The 23335-nt window shown below is 47.3% G+C and overlaps 1 protein-coding gene across 1 annotated transcript in view; it reads right to left on the bottom strand.

Moving 5' to 3' along the window:
- ATP9A (ATPase phospholipid transporting 9A (putative)) overlaps window positions 1-23335 on the bottom strand; it is a 120763-nt gene that overhangs the window by 47237 nt on the left and 50191 nt on the right. The window contains exons 12-13 of the mRNA XM_008073454.1: window positions 22267-22379; window positions 8402-8614 (exon numbers count right to left, since the gene is read on the bottom strand). Coding sequence (XP_008071645.1) covers window positions 8402-8614; window positions 22267-22379 — 326 coding nt within the window. The remainder of the gene's footprint in view (window positions 1-8401; window positions 8615-22266; window positions 22380-23335) is intronic.

The raw sequence follows: 23335 nt of genomic DNA, 5'->3' as shown, positions 1-23335 counted from the left end.
CATTTGTATACCTAATCCTGAATTGTGCCCCACATCTTTATAATAAAAAAAGAGAGAAAGAACTATGAAAGACATATGACTTCCTAAAGAATGCTCCTCAACCCACCTTCCTTCCTATTTAGTGATATGTACTAGAGTGTGATTCTGCACTACAAGTATGTTTCTATACTTAGGGGAAGTCTGGGGAAATCTACACCAGCATATAAACAGTAGTCACTGCTAGGTGATAAGAATTAAAGGTTATTTTTATCAACGCCTTTGTGAATCTATCTCTACTTTTCTATAGTGAGGAAATTCATACTTGTGATTTTAAAAGCTTACAAATGTCTCTCTTAATACAAAAGAATTCATGGAAAAGACAACTGAAAAAGTCCCAGGGTTGAATCCAGCTGCTCGCAGTACAGCATCTCTATGCACACAGACACTAAGAAACAAGTGGTTTAAAAGTTGTGGCATTGGGCAACCCCTTCGGGTCCCCTCCCACTGTGGGAGCTTTTCTGTCCTCTTAATAAATCCTGCTTTAAAAAAAGTAATAAATAAATAACTAAATAAAAGTTGTGGCATTCACTGGGTATGGTGGCTCACGCCTATAATCCCAGCACTTTGGGAGGCCAAGGTGAGAGGACTGCCTGAGTCCACAAGTTCGAGACCAGCCTGGGCAACTTGGTGAGAACTCATCACTACAATAAATCAAAAAATTAGCCGGGTGTGGTTGTGCATGCCTACTTGGAAGGCTGAAGCGGAAGGATCACCTGAGCCCAGGAAGTTGAGGCTGCGGTAGCTGTGAACATGTCACTCCAGCCTGGACGACAGAGTGAGACCCCGACTCAAAAAAAAAAAAAAAAAAAGTTGCCTCATCACCACGACCCACACTCCCAGCCACCGTCACCAACTCCTCTTGCCTCTCCTGCTGGTCCCCAACTCCAACACCAGAGCCCTTCTCCTGGTCAGACAACACCAACTCCATCTACCTTGTGAGTCACTGTAGGGTGTCAGGAAGGGCCCGGAGCCCCTTGGGCTGTCATCAATAGTCAAATAAAGGCACTTCAAGGCCTCCTCAGCAGAAAGTGCCCAAGACACAAACTGAGGAAATGCTGCTTTCTGTTACAGGAAATGAATGCTACGCCAGCTGGTGGAATGACTCCAGCAGCCCCCACGTCCATGCATGCTGGCTTCTATATGTATCGCATACACTGACCTTGCCGGAACGGCCATGTTTTATTGATATTGAATTTCAAAGGCATGATTCGTGAGCCAGTCGAGTCCACGTGGTGCCCTGCAGAGATTTGGAAATAGTATGGCTTTCTGAAAGAATGCACTTGAACTAGACTTAGCCCCCCTTGTTTCTCCTGATATGTTAATATAAACCCATTTGTATTTTGCTGGATGAACCCTCTGAAGAAGTTAAGAAGGTCAATCAGTGAGATATTTACTGTGGTTACACCTTTAGTTAGTAAGATTATGGTTTTTTTATTCTCACATCTATATTTTTACATGTTCTATTAGCAACACGAAATGACTGTGCAATAAAAAAAAGTTCAAAAAAAAAAAAGAAAGATAACAACAAGGTAACAAACACTGACCTCTGTGAAGATACTAAAAAGCCAGAGGAAAATACCTCTCCCCACCATCATAGCTCAGAATCTTTAAAAAAAAGCACAAATCTGAATCTGAGTGCAATTTACTGACAGAAGGGAAAAAACACTATTCACTGAAAGGGCCCAGAGAAGCACAAAGCATTCCCATGAAAGATTTATCCTCATGGAAAAATCTCTGCAGAGCCCCAAAACAAATATATCAAAGCTCCTTGGGGACAGAGTCGTGGGGACAGGCATTCAAGGCCTCCGGGGGATGCCAAGGTGAGCCCCAGGCAGGAACACTGATCAGATGTTCAGCGTGCTCGAAGCTGAATTTCATCAAATGCCAGTAAGCTACTGGCTCCTGCTCTGCAGCTACCAAGAACATGGTCCTTCCTCACGTCTCTCATCCCAAGGTAGGGGATTCTCAAAGGAAACAACAAGACCCAACAGACAGCCTGAGGAGCCACTGCACTCCAGCCTGGGCAACAGAATGAGACTCCGACTCAAAAATAAAAATTTAAAAAAAGTTGCCTCAGCTGGGCTCGGTGGCTCAACCAGTAATCCCGCGCCCTTGGGAGGCCGAGGTGAGTGGATTGCCTAAGCCCGCGGGTTCCAGACCCGCCTGGGCAGCGAGACCTCATCTCTACAATAAATCAAAAAATCAGCCGGGCTTGGTAGCGCATGCCTGTAATTCCGGCTACTCGGAAGGCTGAGGCAGAAGGATCGCTGGAGCCCAGCAGGTCGAGGCTGCGGTGGCCGGGAGCGGCCACTGCACTCCAGTCTGGGCGACAGAGTGAGACTCCAACAAAAAAAAAAAAGTTACCTTATCACCACGACCCACACCCCCAGCCACCGTCAGCACCCTCTCTTGCCTCTCCTACTGGATCACAGCTCCGACACTGGAGCCTCTCTCCTAAACAGATAATACTGACTCAATCTACCCCGTGAGAAGAAATGCAGATAACCCTGGAGTCTTCAGCTGCTGTGACACAGGTCGGGTACATCAGGAAGGTCACTCAAGCCTCCCTCCCTCAGAATCCTCTCTTTCTGCACACAACTCCTGTCTCAGGAGCCAGACAGGGGTGCAACATTTTCCCTCCTAAATAGCTGGGTTCAAATGTCAACAGTTATTGAGGAGCTAGGTTTTGTGGCTTAAGCTATCGCACAAACACCCTGCAGACTAGAAGAAGGAGTCTCCCAGGTGACAAATCTCACTGCTCAGAAAAAGGATAAGCAATGAGATAGGGCAGGTGACGTCCAAGAATCCCTTCATCTGTGACCTCTGGAAAAGAGTTTTGTTGTGCTGTTTCCCCCATCCACCGTAGACTGCAGGCTCACTGCCATGTGCAGGATGTCAGTCCAGAACTTGCAAAGACTTCATTCCCTCAAAGAAGACCCCTCCTTCTGAAAACAAAAAAAGTGAGAGTCCCCGTCACACTGATAGAAGAATTAAAACAGTAAAAAGAAAAATGACTGAAAAGACTCTCATACTTGTTATCATGAGCCTTAAACATACTCATTCAAAACCGAGAGCAGTGGTCGACTTCTGTAATCCCAGCTACTCAGTAGGTTGAAGCAGGAGAATTACTTAAGCCCAGGAGTTCAAGAACAGCTTGGGCAACGTCGCAAGATCCCATTTCTACCAAAAAATAGAAAAATAAACCAAGTGTGACAGGACACATCTGTAGCTTCTCACTCAGGAGTCTGAGACTGCGGTGAGCTATGATCATGCCACTGCATCAAGCCTCCAGCCTGGGTGACACAGTCAGGCCTTGTCACTAAAAATATAGAGGGTACCAAAACAGAAGTATACACATTTTTAGAAGAAAAAACCATATTGAAATGGTAATCATTTATACCGATAACAAAAGATGAATACAAGTCATGTTGACTTTTGCAATTACAAGAGGTGCTCACAGTGGTTTCCAACAGTGTCCAGACACTTCTAATGACAGTGAACTCCTGCAGGACTTGATGCTGGGCAAGGCCTCCCAGATCTTCCCTTGTGCACATCACACACAGAACCAGGCATCTCATACTCATCACAACGCATGCAGTTAGGCGTGTTGGAGGCTCTGCTGTGTACTCACGCCTCCATTGTCCTTGTACGTCCACAATGCTCTAGAATTCCAAATACCATTTCAAAATGGTCTTGCACTCCAACAACAACCGTGCTTTTGTCTTGCCTGTCACATGGGGATGCCAGCATTCATTCAATGAATGCCATCTTCTGAGCGAACATCATACTCCACATTGCTACCATCATTCAGCTCAACTTTGAAAAGTCATACATAGATAACATCTCTTAAAATGTATATACATGCTTTTGGCACCCATGGGGTGTGTGTGTGTGTGTGTGTGTGTGTGTGTGTGTGTGTATGTGTGTGTGTGTGTGTGTGTCCGTGTATGTGCATTCATTCCATTTTGCCCACAGGATTTACTGCCTGCCTACTAAGGCCCAGCAATCATCCCACCATGGGCATCCACATCACAGGATGTGAGTCACAGCAGGCCACAGCAGCCCCCTGGCGGGGACAGATCCCAGGACTCACGTGCCCCATGCATGACACATACCTCCTAGCTAGGGGCTCGGGCTGCTGTCTCATTTAGCGTTGACGTCACAGTGCCAGCACACTCAAAAGTACCTGTTGAAAAGCTACGCAGTGCTTCACACCCATCACCCCTGCACCCTGGGAGGTGGAGCAAGAGGACTCCCTGAGCCCAGGGGTTCGAGACCAGCCTGGGCAACATAAGACCTCACCTCTACAAAAAAATTTTTTTTTAATTAGCCAGGTATGGTGGCGTGTGCCAGTAGTCCCAAGTCAGGAGGCTGAGGTGGAAGGATCGCCTGAGCCCAGGAGGTTGAGGCAGCAGTGAGCTGCACTTCCAGCCTGGGCGACAGAATGAGACTCCAACTCAGAAAAAAAAAAGAAAAGAAAAGGAAAGGAAAAAAAAAAGTCTGACAGACACAAACTAAGGGACATTCTACAAAATAATGGACCTGTATTCTTCAAAAGTGTCAAGGTCATGAAAGCCAAGGGACTGTTCCTGATTAAATCCTGGGTTAGACCATTACACCATGACCGGGGATTTTTTTTTTTTTTTAATAAAAAGTAAGTCAATGGGACAGCTGGTGAAATTCGAATAAGATCTGCAGGAGAGATAATAGTACTGTATCAATGTTAATTTCCTGATTCTGATGAACGCCCTTGCTCTTTCAGGGAAATTCTTAGAAGATCGTGTCTGCAGCTTATTTTTCAGAGGTGAGAGAGAATGACAGGGAAATATGGAAGACTGTTGACATTCGAGGAAGCTGAGGGAAACTTCATTAAAGGGAAATTCTTTGTGCTATTGCTGCAACTTTTCTAAGTCTGAAATTACTTCAAAATGCAAAAGTTAAGGAAAAAAGAAAAAAACCTAGGTGTGACTTTAGCATAAAAATTAAACCTCTCTGCCTTGACTTTCCTCTTCTGAAAATAGAGATAATTATAGCATCTCTTTAGCTGCCAGCAGAATTAAATGAGATAATATGCAGAAAGCTCTTCAAATGGGGCCTGATGCATGTGAAATGTTCAAGGAGGGATCGCTGCTTATTATCTTCTATGTGTGAGGGTGCAACTGACTCATTTTTCCCCCTTATATTTTTCTGAAATTTCCTTATTTTCTACACTGAATAAAAATTAATTCCATCACCAGAACACAATTTTTTAGGAGGCAGGGAGGGAAACTGGAAAAAAAAAAAAGGTCAAAATGTTGACAGATTCTTGAACCACAGATCTGAGGTTGAATCACACTCAAGCCAGGGGGTAATGGACAGGAGACCATTTTCATGCTAGGGAAGTTCTCACCTACACATACAAGGGGACCGTAGGTCTCTTGTAGTGCAGGCTTTCTTGCTGGGTAAGTGTTTTAGGACCCCATCGGTGTCTGTGTACCAGCGAGCATTGTTGGGAGAGGCTGCCTAGGGCTTCAGTGAATTTTTTTGGAGATTCTTTGAACACATTTGCCCATTTCATGATGGGTGACTGATAAGCACTCCTGCCCACACCACGCTGAATGGCATGACTTCTGTGCCTCACCCTCCCCATTCACTCGAACTCACCCCAAGTAACTTTTTTTTGTTTCCCTGAATGAAAAAAGTCTTCAAAGGGAAGCATTTTGCCGATGTAGAAGAGTTGAAACAAAAAACACAGAAGCACTCAAAGGCATCAAAGTTGATGAGTTCAAAAACTGTTTTGAGCAGTGGAGAAAATGTCTCCATAGGCGTATCACGTCAGAGAGGACTTTAAAGGTGACTGAAGTTTAAACACGTAAGAATAAATAACCAACATTTTATAAATAAATTCCGGGGGGTTTTGGGTCCCCCTCGCATGCAGAGGCCATTCCTATTATGCAACACCCTACACGGAAAGCAACCAGACATTTTTTATAGACACACATTAAAGGGGCAGCTGCGCCACCAGGCCCCCTGCTCTTGAACATGGAGTCCAATGCATTATCCTTTGGACTCCAGGAGTAGAATCTGCTTAGATGTGAACAGCACCATAAAACTATGTGGCTACTAGACCTCTCCAAGCTTAAAGACTTTCAAAGGATACCATTGGGGGTGGAACAGTTAAAAATAAAAAATGAAATAAAGAAAAGAAACAAGGGCACCATCAAAATAGTAAAAGCAACCAGGTTCGGTGGCTCAGCCTGTAATTCCAGAACTTTGGGAGGCCGAGGCAAGAAGATTGCCTGAGCCCGCGGGTTCGAGACCCACCCGGGCAACTTAGTGAGACCTCGTCTCTACAATAAATCAAAAACTAACCAGGCGTGGTAGTGCACGCCTGTAGTTCCAGTTACTTGGAAGGCTGAAGCAAAAGGATCGCCAGAGCCCAGCAGGTTGAGGCTGTGGTGGCTGGGAGCATGCCACTGCACTCCAGTCTGAGTGACAGAGTGAGACTCCAACTCAAAAAAAAAATAGTAAAAGCATCGCCCTCAGAATGGGAGAAAATCTTTGCAAATTATATATCTGATTAGGGATTTGTACTTAAAGTATATAAAGAGCTCCTAAAACTCAACAACAAAAAGACAAACCAATTAAGCATGGGCAGATGATATTGATAGCTATTTCTCCAAAAAAGATATACAAATGGCCAAGAAGCACATAAAAAGATACACGACATTATAGCCATCAGATAAATGTAAATCAAAACCACAACAAGATACCACCTCACACCCGCTAGAATGTCTTGAATCAAAAGAACTGTCAATAACAAGCCCTGGCAAAGACGCAGCAACCCTGAAACCCTCATCCACTGCTGGCGGGACCGCAAAATGGTAAATCTCTTTGGAAAACAGTCTGACAGTTCCTCAAAAGGTAGGTGAAACATACAGTTGTCACATAATCCAGCCATTCCACATCTAGGCATATACCCAAGAGAAATGGAAGCCTAGGCCCACTCAAAAACTTGCACATAGGCCAGGGATGGTGGTTCACGTCTATAATCCCAACATTTTGGGAGGCCACGGCAGGAGGATCACTTGAGCCCAGGAGTTCAAGACTGGCCTAGGCAACATAGCAAGACCTCGTCTCTACAAAAAATAAAAAAAATTAGCCAGGTGTGATGGTGCATGTCTGTAGCCCCAGGTACTCAGGTGGGTGAAGTGGAAGGATTAGCTGAGCCCAGTAGGTCAAGACTACAATGAGCCATGATCATGTCATTGTACTCTAGCGTGGGTGACAGAGTGAGACCCTGACTCAATAATTAAACAAATAAGCTTGCATAAAAATATTCATAGCAGTATTATCCATAACACCCAAAAAATAAAAACAACCTAAATATCCATTAATTGATGGAGTAACAAAATGCAGTATGTCCATAAATGGATATTATTCAGCCCTAAAAAGGAATGAAGTATTGACACATATTACATGAAGAATCCTGAAAACATTAAGCTAAGTGAAAAAAAGTCAGTCACAAAAGGCTACATATTGCATGGTCCCAGCTGTTCAGAATGTCTATTCCAGGCAAATCTATAGGGACAGAAAGCAGATTTGCGGTTGCCTAGAACTGATGGGGGGAGAGGAAGATGGGTCTGGGGGAAAATGGTTATGGGGTTTTCTTGGAGCAATGAAAAGATTCTAAAATTGATGATGGTGGTGATGCCCTGGTAATCTGAATGTACCAAAAAAACCACTGAGCAGTATAATTTAAAAGAGTGGATTGTTTAGAATATGGAGTATAACTTAATAAAGCTTTTATTCAAATGTTTTAGCATATATGATTCAGCTGGGCGCGGTGGCTCACACCTGTCATCCCAGCACTTTGAGAGGCAGAGGCAAGAGGGTTGCCTGAACCCAGGGGTTCTAAATCAGCCTGGGCAACATGGTGAAACCTTGTCTCTACCATAAATAAAAAAATTAGCCGGGCATGGTGGTACACGCCTGTAGTTCCAGCTACTTGGAAGACTGAAGTGGAAGAATTGCCTGAGCCCAGCAGGTCGAGACTGCGGTGGCCGTGAGCATGCCACTGCACTCCAGCCTGGGCAGCAGAGTGAGACTCCAACTCAAATAAATAAATAAATGAATAAAAATAAAGTTCAAACGGGCCTCGCGCCCCTACTGTGCTGGCCATGTGAGTTATAAACGAGATCTCTTCCTCTTTCTAACTCAGCACACATCTCAAGTCTAAGACTGTTTCCTTCAGCTGGAGGAAGAGCAATTCCTTCCTGTCGCTGAGAATGTGTGTCCCAGTAGCCCTGGTGGCCCTGTCCTGGAGCAGGTAGAAGTCAGGCTGGGCATCTCTGCACTCCCCCACACCCCCGCTTGGACTTACCTCGTCAGGGCTGGACGCCTGGTACACGCGGCAGGAGTCTTCATACTGCTTCTCGGCCTCGGCCTGGTCAGTCACACCATTGGACTCGTACACAGGAGTCACATTGTGGCACAGCGCGATGGCCTTCACGGCTTCATGCACGCGGCTGCTCATGGTCCGCCGGACCTTGGTGGTGAGCGTGGGGCCCTTCTGAGCTGGTGGGTCCTGGGATGGCTACGGGAAGGATAAATGAATAAAGAAGATGGCCAGAGAGAGGAAGGGTCTGGATGTGGGGGAGAGCTCCGCAAATCTGAAACATTGCTCTTCTTTGACTGTTCCAGTACCCGCAGCTCTGAGACACAACTGTGGTGACGCTTCAATCAATGACGTGTCATTGTCAGGCTTCTGGGCATTTATGCTGGGCAAAAATATTTTAATGTAAAATAAAGAGAGGAAAAAACGACAATTTAGGCTCAGTGTAGTGGCGCACACCTGTGATCCCAATGCTTTGGGAGCTGAGACGGGAGGCCAGGAGTTCAAGATCAGCCTGAGCAACATAGCAAGATCCCATCTCTACAAAAATAAAAACAAAAAAGTAGCCAAATGGAGTGGCCATGCCTGTAGTCCCAGCTACTCAGGAGACTGAGGCAAGAGGATCACTTGAGCCTAGGAAGCCAAGGCTGCAATGAGCTCTGATTTCACCATTGCACTCCAGCCCAGGCAACAGAGTGAGACCTTATCATACATATTATAATATAAAGAATGAAGATGATTCTACCCGTGGACAGAATAGATCTGTCTTCCCAGGGACAGAGTCGGGGTCTCCAATGGGATGAAGGATCCCACTGCACTGAATGTCCTGGTGTTTCAGAACAGGGCTTCCCCGCCTGGGCACTGCTGCCCTTGAGACAGACCGTTTCTCTGTGGTGAGCACTGTGCATGGCATGACATTTTGCTCCTGGCCTCCAGTCTCGAGAGCCACTCAATCCCAGCAGCACTCCCCCGATTACGACAAGAGACTGCAACGAACGTCCCGTGGGGGCCCAAGTCATTCTGGGTTTAGAATCCTTGCTGCATACGTACAATCTTCTCGGTTTACCATAGCAGGCAGCAGCCTCAATGGAAGCCCTGAGGCGGTAACCACCGTGGGCATCACGCAAGCCAGGGCAGGCACACCCGGGCATACCAGGAACAGCTTGGAAGCAGCCCTAGCTAGATGAAACTCGCTGCAGAGTGGTACCTAGCACAGTACTGTAGGTGGCCTTTCAAGAGGAAGGTCCACTGAACTCACTCTTCGCCTTCCAGGCTGCCTTCAGACCCCAGTTCTTGCCCAAGGGGCACCTCTGTGGCCACACAGCACAGCTTCCAGAGGGCTGGGAGATGGGTCAAGTCTTGGGAAGACAGCTTCAAGCAGCATGGTATAAAGAGCATTGAAGGTTAGGAGGGCTGAACCTTATTCTTAGATGGGTTGTCAGCAGCTGTGTGACCTCGAGGGAGTCATAACTGCTCTGAGCCTCAGTTTCCCAAGCAGGGAAAGAAGTAGGCTAGAGGGCGGGTCTCAGCCCATCTCCACAAACTGAGTCCCAGAAATCCCGAGACCCCGCTCAGCACCACCAAGGGCGGTGGGGACAGGACAGGACAGCAGCAGCCCCTCTCCCGCCTTGTCACACATCGGGGCGACCCTTCTAGGAAAAGGCTTTTCTGCCTGAGAATAAAAAGCATTATCAAAAATTAATTTTTAAAAAATGTAGATGACTGGGGGGGAAAAAAAAACACTTCTTAAAAATCTGTGGGTCCACATTCAACAAAATCCAAAAGCCTCTCACACTTGTGGGGCGCACCTGCCTGACACCTGCCCACCCCTCCCACTGCCTCTTGTGCCAACTTCCTCCCCGCTCACTCGGCTCCAGCCCTGCTGGCCTTTCTGTTCCTTTTTTGGTTTTTGTTGTTTGGGGTTTTTTTGAGTTGGGGTCTTACCCTGTCACCCAGGCTAGAGTGCAGTGGCATGCTCACAGCCACTGCAGCCTCGACCTCCTGGCCTCAGGCAAACCTTCCGCCTCAGTCTTCCAAGTAGCTGGAACTACAAGTGCGCACTACTGCACCCAGCTAATTTTTTGATTTATTGTAGAGATGAGGTCTCGCCAAAGTGCCCGGGCTGGTCTCGAACCCCTGGGCTCAGGCAATCTGCTCACCTCCACCTGAAAGTAGGTTTTGGAGCCACCACGCCCGGCCCTTTCTGTTCTTTGAATGTGGCCAAGCTTCTTCTGGTCTCAGGGCCTTTGCACTTTCACTGGCCTCTGCCTAGAACTCCATGTCCCAGTTCTCTGTGGGACTGGTTTCTCGGCCTCATCATTCAGCTCTCGAGTCAACTGTTACCGTCGCAGAGAGGCCTTCCCTGAGCCACCTGATTCATGGTGTTCCCTCTTGCCTTCTCCATTGTAAGCCATGCTCCAACCCCCTCCCCCACCCTATGTGTTATACCCTTCAGTGTCTACAATTGGCTTATTAATGCGATGTTTCTCTCCCAGTAGACCACAGGAACAGAGAGCTCACCTGAGTTGTCCATCTGTGTATCCCCAGTACCCAGAGTAGCGCCTGGCACTCAGCCAATATTTGCTGAATGAATCAATAAATGAATAACTAATATTTCTGAGGTGGTGGTGAGGAGTCCTCAATAGACATGGGGTTTCTTTTTTCTCATTTTCAAGAAGAAATATATATCCATTTGACCAACATCAGTTCCCGATTTTAAATCACAGATTTGGACAAAGGGTCACTGGCAGCCCCCCGTAACTAACTGAAACCTGGAAGCTAGAAATGTTGACGGCATTACTGGGTTCTACATTCCATTAAAAACATATTTATCCAACAGAGGAGAAGAGACCTGATCCTTCAGAATGAACTGCGTTTCATACCCATGACACATGGTTGCCCAAAATAGAGAACAGATGGGTTCCAAGAAACAAGAAAATGACTTTCATTTAATTTTTTAATACTATTTTTAGTAGTGGCATTAGACTCCACAGGTAATTAGACAATTACTAAATTATTCTGGTCACCGCAGGGACACATAGCGCTCCTGCTTCCTGCTCCGTTAACCTCCGATGTCAGGAGCGCACAAGTTCCACTTCCAGGCCAAAGGGCACTGCATGGTAACAATAATTAGAGTCATGAATCAGAACTCTGGTTTCAATAGGCCATTATTTGCCAAGTGCTTTTAATTACAAAGAATTTAACCCTAAAATGATGAAGAGGGCTGAAGATGTACAGAAAGGTTCTCTCTATCAGTGAGGCTCAATCAAGAACCCTCTTTCACAAAGTTCTGTGATTTGTGCTCTAGCCACAGACACGTGTCTTCACTTATTTTTTTTTTTGGAGTTTCACTCTGTCACCCAGACTGGAGTGCAGTGGCATGCTCATGGCCACCATAGCCTTGACCTTCTGGGCTCAAGCAGTCCTTCAGCCTCAGCCTTCCAAATAACTGGAACTACAGACATGCACCACCATACCCAGCTAATTTTTTTTATTTATTGTAGAGACAAGGTCTCGTCAAGTTGCCCAGGCTAGTCTCAAACTCTGGGCTCAGACAATCCTCTTGCCTCCGCCTCCCAAAGTGCTTGGATTACAGGCATGAGCCACCATGCCCAACCTTGTGTTTTCACTTTTGCCTGCCTTCCTCAGCACCTGGACCAGACCATTATTGGACATTAGTGACAACCATAAGACCTTAAGTGAAGTAATTGCTGTGGCTGGCAAGTGTCAGTGACTGTGGGTTTGAATGAAGAGCAAACTGAGGGCCCCCTTCATGGCATTCTGGATTCGGGAAAGCAATCTGAGTTCATGTCAACAGAAGTCAAACCCTTCCACTCATATTTCTTTCTTTTTTTTCCCCTGAGTTGGAGTCTCCCTCTGTTGCCCAGGCTGGAGTGCAGTGGCATGCTCTCAGCCACCACAGCCTTGACCTGCTGGGCACAGGTGATCCTTCCGCCTCAGCCTTCCAAGTAGCTGGAACTACAGGTACGCACTAATTTTTTTACTTATTGTAGAGACGAGGTTTTACCACGTTGTCCAGGCTGGTCTCGAACCCCTGGGCTCAGGCAATCCTCTCACTTCAGCCTCCCAAAGTGCTGGGATGACAGGCGTGAGCCACCACGCCCAGCGGCCACTCACATTTCAAACGTGGATGCCACAGCAACAACTCCCAGGCAAGGCAGAAAGAAGACCACGCACGGGCAGATTTTTGCAAAGGCCTCCCCCCTTCAGTCTCGGGGGACCATGTGACAATGAATCAGAAGACAAGGATGACAGCCTGACCGACATCACAGGCCACAGGTTCAATGTCTCCACACTCGTTTACTTCTCCCCCTTTCCCACTAAGATGTCACAGGAAGGAGAGGGAACAACCACGGGTGCTGAAACTGCCTCTGAACGGCTCCTTTGCACACCAGATGGTCACCCACATGCATTGTTACAGCACCGAGGCAGGCCAGGGCCTCGTCTCAAACCTGGTCTCCAAACAGTCTCGCATTTCCCATATGGAAGAGTTTCGCCTTGTACAGTGTTTATCTCCAACCTCCTGCCCATCGGCCCTTTAACCTATACACATTTCTTCCTACTTAAAAAATACCAGGGGAAAACAAAAACAGATGTGACATCCACAGAGGCAGGTTATGACTCCTTTGCCCTGGGGAAAGACCACGGTTCCCCTCCTGGACACAGGGTCACAGGTGACTTCAAACCAAGCACAGGTCACTCTGGGAGAGGAATTCAGATGGCCATGTAGTAAGGCCCCTGACTGGAGCCCCGGGACGGGTGTCTCGTATCACAGAATGCCACAGTCACCCGTGAGCATCCCAGCCACCAAACGAGACACTGAGACTCATGAAAAGCAGGCCTTCATTTCTCATGGACAGTCCATGGCAGGACCATTTCCCAAGAAGAATTCCCGCCTGTTTTACAAGAAAGATTAATACAAGCATTAAATGTTGAGACACCATGAAGACCAATTTTCTTAATGCAGTTAAAACCTCACCTCACAGGGATGTTCACAGTATTAACGGGTATTATGAAGGGGCTGCAATAGACAGAAATACACTATAAAGGAGGGGGAATTTCTGCTATGACAGCCCGCAGTAACTTCCCAAAAAAGTTCAGGGCTGATGACTCTCATTTCTGTGGGCCACCATCACACAGACAGGCTCAGAGCCACTACTTCCAGATGAATCGGACGAATCAACTGAGTCCCAGGCTCATCAAATGACTGAGTCAACACCATGTCTACTGTGTAACAGCAGCAGTCACTGAGTACGGCAAAGCCAATACATTCCAGTTCATCTGTACACCATAAGCGTTCTCAATTTGGGTGAATTTGCCCCTCGCTGGGTCATGTCTGGAGATTTATTAGGTTGTCACAACTGGGGGGGGGGGGGGATGCTACCGCCATCTAGTGGACATAGGATAGCCACGCCTCCCCCCAAGAACGATCCAGCCCCAGTAGGTCAATAATGAGAACCCTGATTGATATAAAGCAAATCCAGAGCCAGGAGTAGGGTGAATGGGTGAGGCCACATTGTGTACCATGGGACTGGACCTGCCTTCACTTAAAATTTCAATATTTTGCTCCTCGTGAAGTTTCTGCACTAGTGTTTTTAAAACATTGCATTGACATTTGATTTCCCTTGATTACTGAGATTTTTTTTGAAGAGGGGCACCCCATTAGATTTGTTATGCGAGCTCCTCACTTGCCTTACCTTCGTCTGGGCCATGTTATAAAACCAATAAAAATGAGCCCAGTCATCGATATAAATGAAAAGAAAGAGGTTGGACAGTGTGAGTCTAGCAGTGGTTCTTAACCAGGGAGCATCTCAGAATAACCAACAAAGACTTTCTTAAATAGACGTACTTGAGACCCACACCCAAAGGATGCAGCAGGGCCCAGGCATGAGGGTGTGCACCTGTGGTTCTAGTTACTTGGAAGACTAAAGCAGGACTGCCTGAGCCCAGCACTCGAGGTTGCAGTGGCCATGAGTTTGCGACTGTACTCCAGCCTGGACAACAGTGAGACTCTGATACAAAAAAATTTGAAAAGTGTATATACTTTTTTGGCACTCTCTGTATATATGTGTACATATATAGTTTTAAAGACTATACAGACAACTCTGGTGCTTGATCCTGATTAAAGATAATTACAAGAATATGTGCTGTCTTTTCACTGAAAAGAAAAAAAAAAAAGCAGCACCGAATACAGCGTATATCCATCCAGACTCGCAAAAGCACAGCAAAAGGTTTGGCTAGTTATTGCCAAGTGACGGGAATGCAGGTGATTTCAATGTTTTGTCTTTGTGCTTGTCTGGATCATTTTTTTCTGCAGTAAAAAATGTTTCATAAAGAAATAGCAAAGATTTTATTTTTAATGAGGAAGAAACAAAATAGACTCTATGTCCCAGAGGAAAAAAACAGATTTTAAAAAATCCTTCCTCAAGAAAACATAAACAGAACCTTCTGCATGTTTCCTGTGGGTACAGAAAGTGAGGAGAATACTGTTCAGCAAGCAATAAGTACTGGTGGACTGAACGATCAGGTGCCTATGGAAAATAAACCATAGACGAGCACACTCATTTAAAAACAAAACAAAACTCAGGCTGGGCACAGAGGCTCACACCTGTAATCCCAGCACTTTGGGAGGCCGAGGTGAGAGGATTGCCTGAGCCCAGGGATTCGAGACCAGACTGGGCATCATAGTGATTTATCGTCTCTACAATAAATCAAAAAATTAGCCAGGTGTGGTGGCGTGTGCCTGTAGTTCCAGCTATGTGGAAGGCTAAGGCAGAAGGATCACCTAAGCCCAGCAGGTCGAGGCTGTAGTGAGCTGTGGGCGTGCCATGATCCTCCAGCCTGGGCGAAAGAGTGAGACTCCAACTCAAAAAAAAATTTTTTTAATTAATTAAATAAAAATGAAACGATATGATAAAAATTTTAAGCACAGTTTCTCATGCAATTAGCTAATACTACAAAATAACACAGTTACAGTAAGGGGCACTGGGAACCACAGGTTTCAGTGTAAATTTCAAGTTGTCACAACTGTTATTCAGCTATAACAAGGAGCGGAGTGCTATCCACGCTACAACCTGGGAGAACCTTGGAAATCCTGTGCTAAATTAAAGAGGCCGAACACAGAAGCCCACATACTGTTTGATTCCATTTACACAAAATACCCAGGATAGGCCAATTCAGAGAGAGAGAAAGTAGACTGGAGGCAGCCAGGGGCTGGAGGCACAGAGCAGGAGCTTGGGAGTTCAAGGGACACGGGCTTTCTTTGCAGAGTGATGAAAACGTCCTGAAATTAGACAGTAGCAACAGTTGCACAGTGATGTGAATATACTAAAAAACACTGAATCATATGGTTCAAAAAGGGCGAGTCTTATGGTTGTAGAGGTGAGGTCTTGCCATGTTGCCCAGGCTGGTCTCTATCTCAATTTTCCTTTAAAAAGTACCAATAAGCCGGGCTCGGTGGCTCAGCCTGTAATCCCGCGCCTTTGGGAGGCTGAGGTGAGTGCATTGCCTGAGCCCGCGGGTTCGAGACCGCCTGGGCAGCGATACCTCATCTCTACAATAAATCAAAAAATCAGCCGGGCGTGGTAGCGCATGCCTGTAATTCTGGCTACTGGGAAGGCTGAGGCGGAAGGATTGCCAGAGCCCAGCAGGTCGAGGCTGTGGTGGCCGGGAGCGGCCACTGCACTCCAGTGTGGACGACAGAGTGAGACTCCAACTCAAAAAAAAAAAAAAAGTACCAATAAATAAGTAAGCCAGGGAAAACAACCATCTCATTTCCTTAGCTCGGTTTAGTTTTACCTCATTACGTGTGGGCCACTTTCTTGTTTACTTGGCCTTGGATTAATAATCTAGAGTCTCCCTGCAGGAATCTTTTAAACCCACCTGCTCTCTTTACGAGGTCAGTTTAGTTAAATAATATCCTTAAGACAAGTCACCTGGATGCTCATAATCTGCAATCCACACTTCAACACTCTAAAAATAAACAACCACAGAATTCCAGCTCCTTCCAGAGGACCCCTCAAGGACCACAGCAGACAAATGTTCGCCTGATCAATGCAGTAAGCATCCCTGGGTCAGTCTCGATGCCAGTAGTGAGATGTAAATTTTGTGTGAATTTTGGAGACGAAAATGAAATGAGGATGAACATGCCAACCTTCCCTTCCTGCGCCCCAGCAGGTCATCTTGCAAGCGCTTCCTGGGAGTCACAGGTTTAGATGCTAATGTTCAAAAAAAGGTGAACCTTAGTGTCACAGCAGTTGTTCTCAGCCCTAGTTGTCCTTTGGAGACACCTGGTTCACCTGTTAAAACCACAGGCTAGGCTGGGCGCGGTAGTTCACACCTGTAATACCAGCACTATGGGAGGTGAAGGCAAGAGCACTGCCTGCGCCCTGGGGTTCAAAACCAGCTTGGGCAACTTGGTGAGACCTTGTCTCTACAATAAATTTTTTTAAAAATTAGACAGGTGTGATGGCATGTGCCTATAGCTCCAGCTACTTGGAAGGCTGAGGTGGAAGGATCGACTGAGGCCAACAGATCAAGGCTATGGTGGCCGTGAGCGTGACACTGCACTCTGGCCTGGGCGACCCAGTGAAATTCCAACTTAAAAAAAACAAACAAACCCTGCAGGCTTGGACAGAACTCTTTGAGCTTCTGACTCTGGCCCTGGTGATCCGGCTAAACACTTGACCTTAACACTGCTGGCTGGATGCGGTGGCTCAGCCTGTAATCCCAGTACTTTGGGAGGCCGAGAAGAGAGGATTACATGAGCCTGGGGGTTCAAGACCTGGGCAACTTGGTGATACTTTGTGTCTACAATAGATCAAAAAATAAGCCAGGTGTGGTAGTATGTGCCTGTAGTTCCAGCTACTTGGATGGCTGAGGTAGAGGGGTTGTCTGAGCACAGCAGGTCGAGGCTGTGGTGGCCATGAGCATGCCACGACTCCAGCCTGGGCAACAGAGTGAGATGCCAACTCAAAAAAAGAAAATAAAAGAAACACTATACAGTCTCATTAGTAAGCTCTGAAGGTCAGAGGGGTGACTGCAACAGACACAGGGGGTCTTTTGGGGTGATGGGAATATTCTAATGTTGGGTCGTTGTGAAGTTTCCACACTGTAAAATCACTAAAACTCATCCAACCATACACTTTCACAGGGCTGAATCCTGTGATATGTAAGTTACACCTCAATAAAGCGTTAAGAAAACAGGGAGAAGTTTTCCAAGCCTCATCACAAGCCTTCATATGTTATGGGACTTGTAGACGTCCTGGGAGAAAGAAGCTCACAACTTCCCTCGGGCGGCTCCTACCAGGAGTCTGAGCTCATGCCAACCCTGGGAAGACCTGACCCCACAACTCTTGGCCGTGTGAGGCTCAGGAGTATGACAGGCAAGTCAACTTACGAGCTTGCACTGAGGAAGGCGTGTGAGGTAGAGTTCCTGGCACGAGGTGTCATTTTTCTGACTTTTAACACTTTGCAAAGAGTGTTATTTGTGCGAAGTCAAAAATGAACCTTAAAAGCTGAAATACCCAAGTAACCACAGACAGGATGGCTTCCGTAAATACCAGGAGCTCTTAAAAATACCCCCAGATGGGCTCGGTGACTCAGCCTGTAATCCCGTGCTTTGGGAGACCGAGGTGAGTGAATTGCCTGAGCCCGCAGGTTTGAGACCCGCCTGGGCAACTTGGTGAGACCTCATCTCTACAATGAATCAAAAAAATTAGCTGGGCGTGGTAGCGCGCGCCTGTAGTTCTAGCTACTTGGAAGGTTGAGGTGGGAGGATCGCCAGGCCCAGCAGGTCGAGGCTGCGATGGCTGGGAGCGGCCACTGCACTCCAGTCTGGGCGACAGAGTGAGACTCCAACTCAAAAAAAAAAAAATACCATCAGAACAGGCACAGGTGTGTCTCCTGCCGGGGGTACACACTGCCACCCAGGAAGCTAATATAACCACCAGCACATCTGCATGCCTGGAGGGGGGCTGATAAGCATGACAATCCACATGGGGAGCTCCACAGAAGGAGCCTGGCAGGCATTTGGAGTTGGGGACTCAGGAGAAAAGTCGACAAGGAGACACGGAAATGAAACCACTCACCCTGCCCTGAAGGCTGGAATGAGGGGAGGAGAGGCTGAACCCGGGAGTGGGGAGGGGACTGGACATGGCTAGATGGCTAGACCCCCGCTGGGGAGCCAAGGGCTTATGGGGGACAGCAAGACGGGAGCAGAGAAGTCACTGAGCGGGAGGTCATGACAGATCGTCAGGCGAGGGAGGGGGGTCACTTCTGCCACCTGATTGAGAAGGGACAAAGACAAAAGGTGACCTGGAGGGAACAGGCACCACAAATGGGCAGTGCCCAAAGGCTGGGAGTGAAGGGGAAGCAAGCGGATGGGTGGGGGAGAGGACGTCCTGAGAAGCCCAGGAAGAGACACAGTTTGAGAGGGGGAGGAAAGGTGTCAAAGGGTCCCAGGTAAGTGTCTTCACAAACCATGTGAGGCGATGCCACGCATGCAGGGTGCAGCAGTCCAAAGCTCGGAGTCGCAGCCGGAGCCATCAGCATCTACTGGGTGACAGAAGCCAGTGGAGGGCCACCCGGGGAGTGACATAACAGGTCCCGGCACTGAGCCCTAGGGACACCACCCCGAATCACCATGCAGAGTAAGACAGTCAGAGAGACAGAAAGGAAACAGGGACGGTGAGGCTTATCCTCCCAAACAAGGAAGTGTCTCACAATTTTTTTTTTAGTTGAAGTCTCACTCTTGTCACCCAGGCTGGAGTGCAATGGCACGCTCACAGCCACCGCAGCCTCAATCTTCTGGGCTCAGGCGATCCTTCCACCTCAGCCTTCCAGGTAGCTGATATAGACACATGCCACCATGCCTGGCAAGTTTTTCTGATTTACTGTAGAGATGAGGTCTCACCAAGTTGCCTAGGTTGGTCTTGAACCCCTGGACTCAGGCAGTCCTCTCACTTCAGCCTCCCAAAGTGCTGGATTACAGGCTGAGCCACTGTGCCTGGCCAATTTTTTATTTTTTATTTTTTTGTGTTGGAGTCTCACTCTGTCACCCAGGCTGGAGTGCAGTGGCCGCTCCCGGCCACTGCAGCCTCAACCTGCTGGGCTCCGGTGATCCTCCCACTTCAACCTTCCAAGTAGCTGGAACTACAGGCACGCGCTACCACGCCCAGCTTGTTTTTGATTTATTGTAGAGATGAGGTCTTGCCAAGTTGCCCAAGCTGATCTCAAACCCGCGGGCTCAGGCAATCAGTCCACTCACCTCAGCCTCCCAAAGCGCAGGATTACAGGCTGAGCCACCAAGCCTGGCTGGCCGATTTTTTAATAGTCCTAAAGTATATCATCATCTCATGAGGGGTACGAGATATATCCAATTTATCTGTCTACACCCTGGCCGGGCACAATGGTTCATGTCTGTAATCCCAGCTCTCTGGAAGGCCAAGGTGAGTGGATTTCCTGAGCCCGCGGGTTCAAGACCCGCCTGGGCAACTTGGTGAGACCTCATCTCTACACTAAATCAAAAGTTAGCCAGGAGTGGTAGCACACACCTGTAGTTCCAGCTACTTGGAAGGCTGAGGCAGAAGGATTGCTGGAGCCCAGCAGGTTGAGGCTGCAGTGACTGGGAGCGGCCACTGCACTCCAGCCTGGGTGACAGAGTGAGATTCCAACTCAAAAAAATAAAAAGAAAAAAAAAAAAATTAGCCAAGCATGGTGGCATGAGCCTTTAGTCCCAGCTACTTGGGAGACTGAGGCAAGAAGATCACCTGAGCTCAAGAGATTGAGGTTGCAGTGAGCTATGATCACACCACTGCACTCCTGCCCCAGTGACAGAGTGAGATCTTGTCTCTAAAAACATAAAGACCACCCCCACTGTCACACTGTATTCTGCTGTGCCGTTTTCAGGAGACAACACAGAAATCCAGGTGTACCTGATAGCAAATGTTCCAGGAAATTAAATGTTGACTACAGCTGTGTCACGAGGCAGTCAGGGATTCTGCCTTTAATCTTTACACAGAAGTATTTTCTTCTTCTTCTTTCTTTTTTTTTTTTTGAGTTGGAGTCTCACTCTGTCGCCCAGACTAGAGTGCAATGGCCACTCCCGGCCACTGCATCCTCGACCCACTGGGCTCCTGCGATCCTTGCGTCTCAGCCTTCCAAGTAGCCGGAACTACAGGCATGTGCTACCACACCTGGCTAATTTTTTTTAAATTTATTATAGAGATGAGGTCTCACCAAGTTGCCCAGGCGGTCTCGAACCCACAGGCTCAAGCAATCCACTCACCTCAGCCTCCCAAGTCGCGGGATTACAGGCTGAGCCACCGAGCCCAGCTTTTTCTTCCCATTTTTAACTGACCATCTGTCTATGGAATCATTACCTATTTTGATAAATTTAAGCAAAACATGACCTCCATATTCTCTTGCTAGCTCAAAACAAGTGCCATGACAGAGCCGATCTAACACGCAGTTTTAGTGGAGGAAGGACGGTGTCGGAGGGTCCTGGGTAAACGTCTTTACAAACCATGTGTGGCGATGCCACGCATGCAGGAGGCAGTAATTCAAAGCTCAGAGTCGCAGCTGGGGTCATCAGCATCTACTGGGTGATGGAAGCCGGTGGAGGGCCACCCACAGTCCATCTCAGCCCCTGATGTGCCTCAGAATTACCAAAGGATATGTCTGTCTGTTCCATCTTATTTTACTTTTAAAACACAGAAGCCAGGCCCTGCCCTAGTCTTAATGAGCCAGAATCTCTAGGGTTTCAAGCCCAAATAAATGTCTCTTGTTCTGGGTCTGTTTTGTTGTAAAACGCCACACATAATTCAAATGCACAGCTAGGCTGGGGACCACTGGTCTAACTTTTTAGGAATATTAGGTCACATGCCAGTAGTATCTTTTCCTGAAATATGACCAGTTTTGAAAAACTGTGTAGGAAAATCAAAGGCAGGAACAGATAAGCTGTAATTCCTTCCTTATGACTGCTGAGTTGAATACAGATAGGAAACTAAAGATAGTAACATGGTGATTATTTCACAAGTAGACCATTCATTGTTACTATTCTTGCTTACAACCAGGGAAAAAGAAAAAGTAAACATGTTCATAAACTTGAAGTATAACCAACGAGTATATTTTCTCTGGGACCAGTTACCAGGCAAATCATTTTCTCTTGGCTTTTTCTCAATATCCGCTAGCACTTTAGCAAAGCAGGTGAACTCTGATAATGAGGAAGATGAGGAGAAATTCCAACAGCAATTTTATTCCAAATGTAAAGGGAGCTGAGTGCAGTGGCTCATGCCTATAATCCCAGCACTTTGGGAGCAGGAGGCAAGAGGACTGCCTGAGCCCAGAGACTGAAGACCAACTTGGGCAACTTGGCGAGACCTCATCTCTTCCAAAAAAATCCAAAAATTATCCGGGCATGGTGGTACATGTCTATACTCCCAGTTACTTGGAAGGTTAAAGTGAAAGGATCTTCTGAGCCCAGGAGGTAAGGTGGAAGGATCTTCTGAGCCCAGGAGGTTGAGACTCCACTCTAGTGTGGGTGACAGAGTGAGACTCCAACTCAAAAAAAAAAAAAAGGAAAAGATTCATGGTTGCGATGGGCTTGGAAGGGAGGTATAGGGGGGATAGGGAGTGACCGCTGAAGGGTACAGAGCTTTCTATTGGGGTGATGACTGGGGTGATGGCTGCACAACTCTGAATTCTGAATATACTAAAAATCACTGAACTGTATACTTTCCACAGATTATGTGTATGGTAGTGTGAATTACAGCTCAACATAGCTGTTAAAAGCAGAAAGGAATGGTTTCGGGCATGGAAACAGAAGGCTTTACCTGGGTGTAAATACTGAAGATGTGGCTCTGTACTTCGTCCATGGAGTCGAGGCCATAGGCCACTGTCCCCAGGTGGAGCCGTTTGAAAACCATCTCGTTCTGGGTAAGAGTGCCTGAAACAGAAGACGGAGGAGTGACCATGCCTGCATCCTGGGGCACTGATTGCTAGTCACAATAACAACAGTTGCTATTTTGGAAGAGTTTACTCTATGTCACATGCTGGCATCAGTGCTGTCCCTGCTGGAGAAGACATCTGCGGTGACCCACCTGCTATTCCTCTTTTGAAAATGGCATCCCAGGCTCCCATGGGGAAATGACCATGCCTGTTCCCTGGGGTGGCCCAAGAAGACCATCCATCAGGATGCTTGACTCATCCTATTGGCCAAGAGAGTAGCATAAGACTTACGCAGGCCACTCAGATTCTACCTTGAAGGACCCTGAACCTTAAGCAGGAAGACACAGCCCCCAATGGTAGAGCCCTAGGGAGACCACTCCAAGGATCCTGAACTTCCTAATCCAGAACTTTCCTGCTCCTCTCCTTCCCTCACTCTTCTCTGATTTGATGCGCCACCCAGGATCTTGACACCAGCCTCCCTTCTAACCCATGGCCACTACATGGTCAAAGTGAAGCTTAAGCCCAGGACTCCCGACTCCCAGCTCTCACTCTTCACCATGACAATAAGCTCACTGCGTGACAGATGTCAAGCGGTACACAGTTCGGGGTGTGGCTGTGAGATCAGGACTCAAGGCCAGATTGCCTGAGCTCAAGGCCTGCCTCGGCCACTGTGTCCCTATGACATGTCCCTTAATCTCTCCCTGCCACATTTCCTCATCTGCAGAAGAGGGCTGAAAACACTACCCAACTCTCAAGAGAGTCAACGCCTATAAACACCTCAGAACGGTGCCCTGTACATAATCAGTCCCATGGGAGGGTTTGCTGCTATTATCACCACCATCATCATCACCACTCTTCATCAGCTGATAAGAGAACGAAATAGCAGCAGTATGCATCTCACATACCAAAGCCCTCAGGCCCTTCCCACCTGGAGCCCCACGACCCCAGAAAGCA

The sequence above is a fragment of the Carlito syrichta genome, unplaced genomic scaffold, assembly GCF_000164805.1.
Source record: "Carlito syrichta isolate Samal-C Ts95f unplaced genomic scaffold, Tarsius_syrichta-2.0.1 Scaffold315848, whole genome shotgun sequence".
Lineage (NCBI taxonomy): Eukaryota > Metazoa > Chordata > Mammalia > Primates > Tarsiidae > Carlito > Carlito syrichta.
Note: the sequence above shows the minus strand (reverse complement) of the source record. Positions and strands in the feature narration are given on the sequence as shown.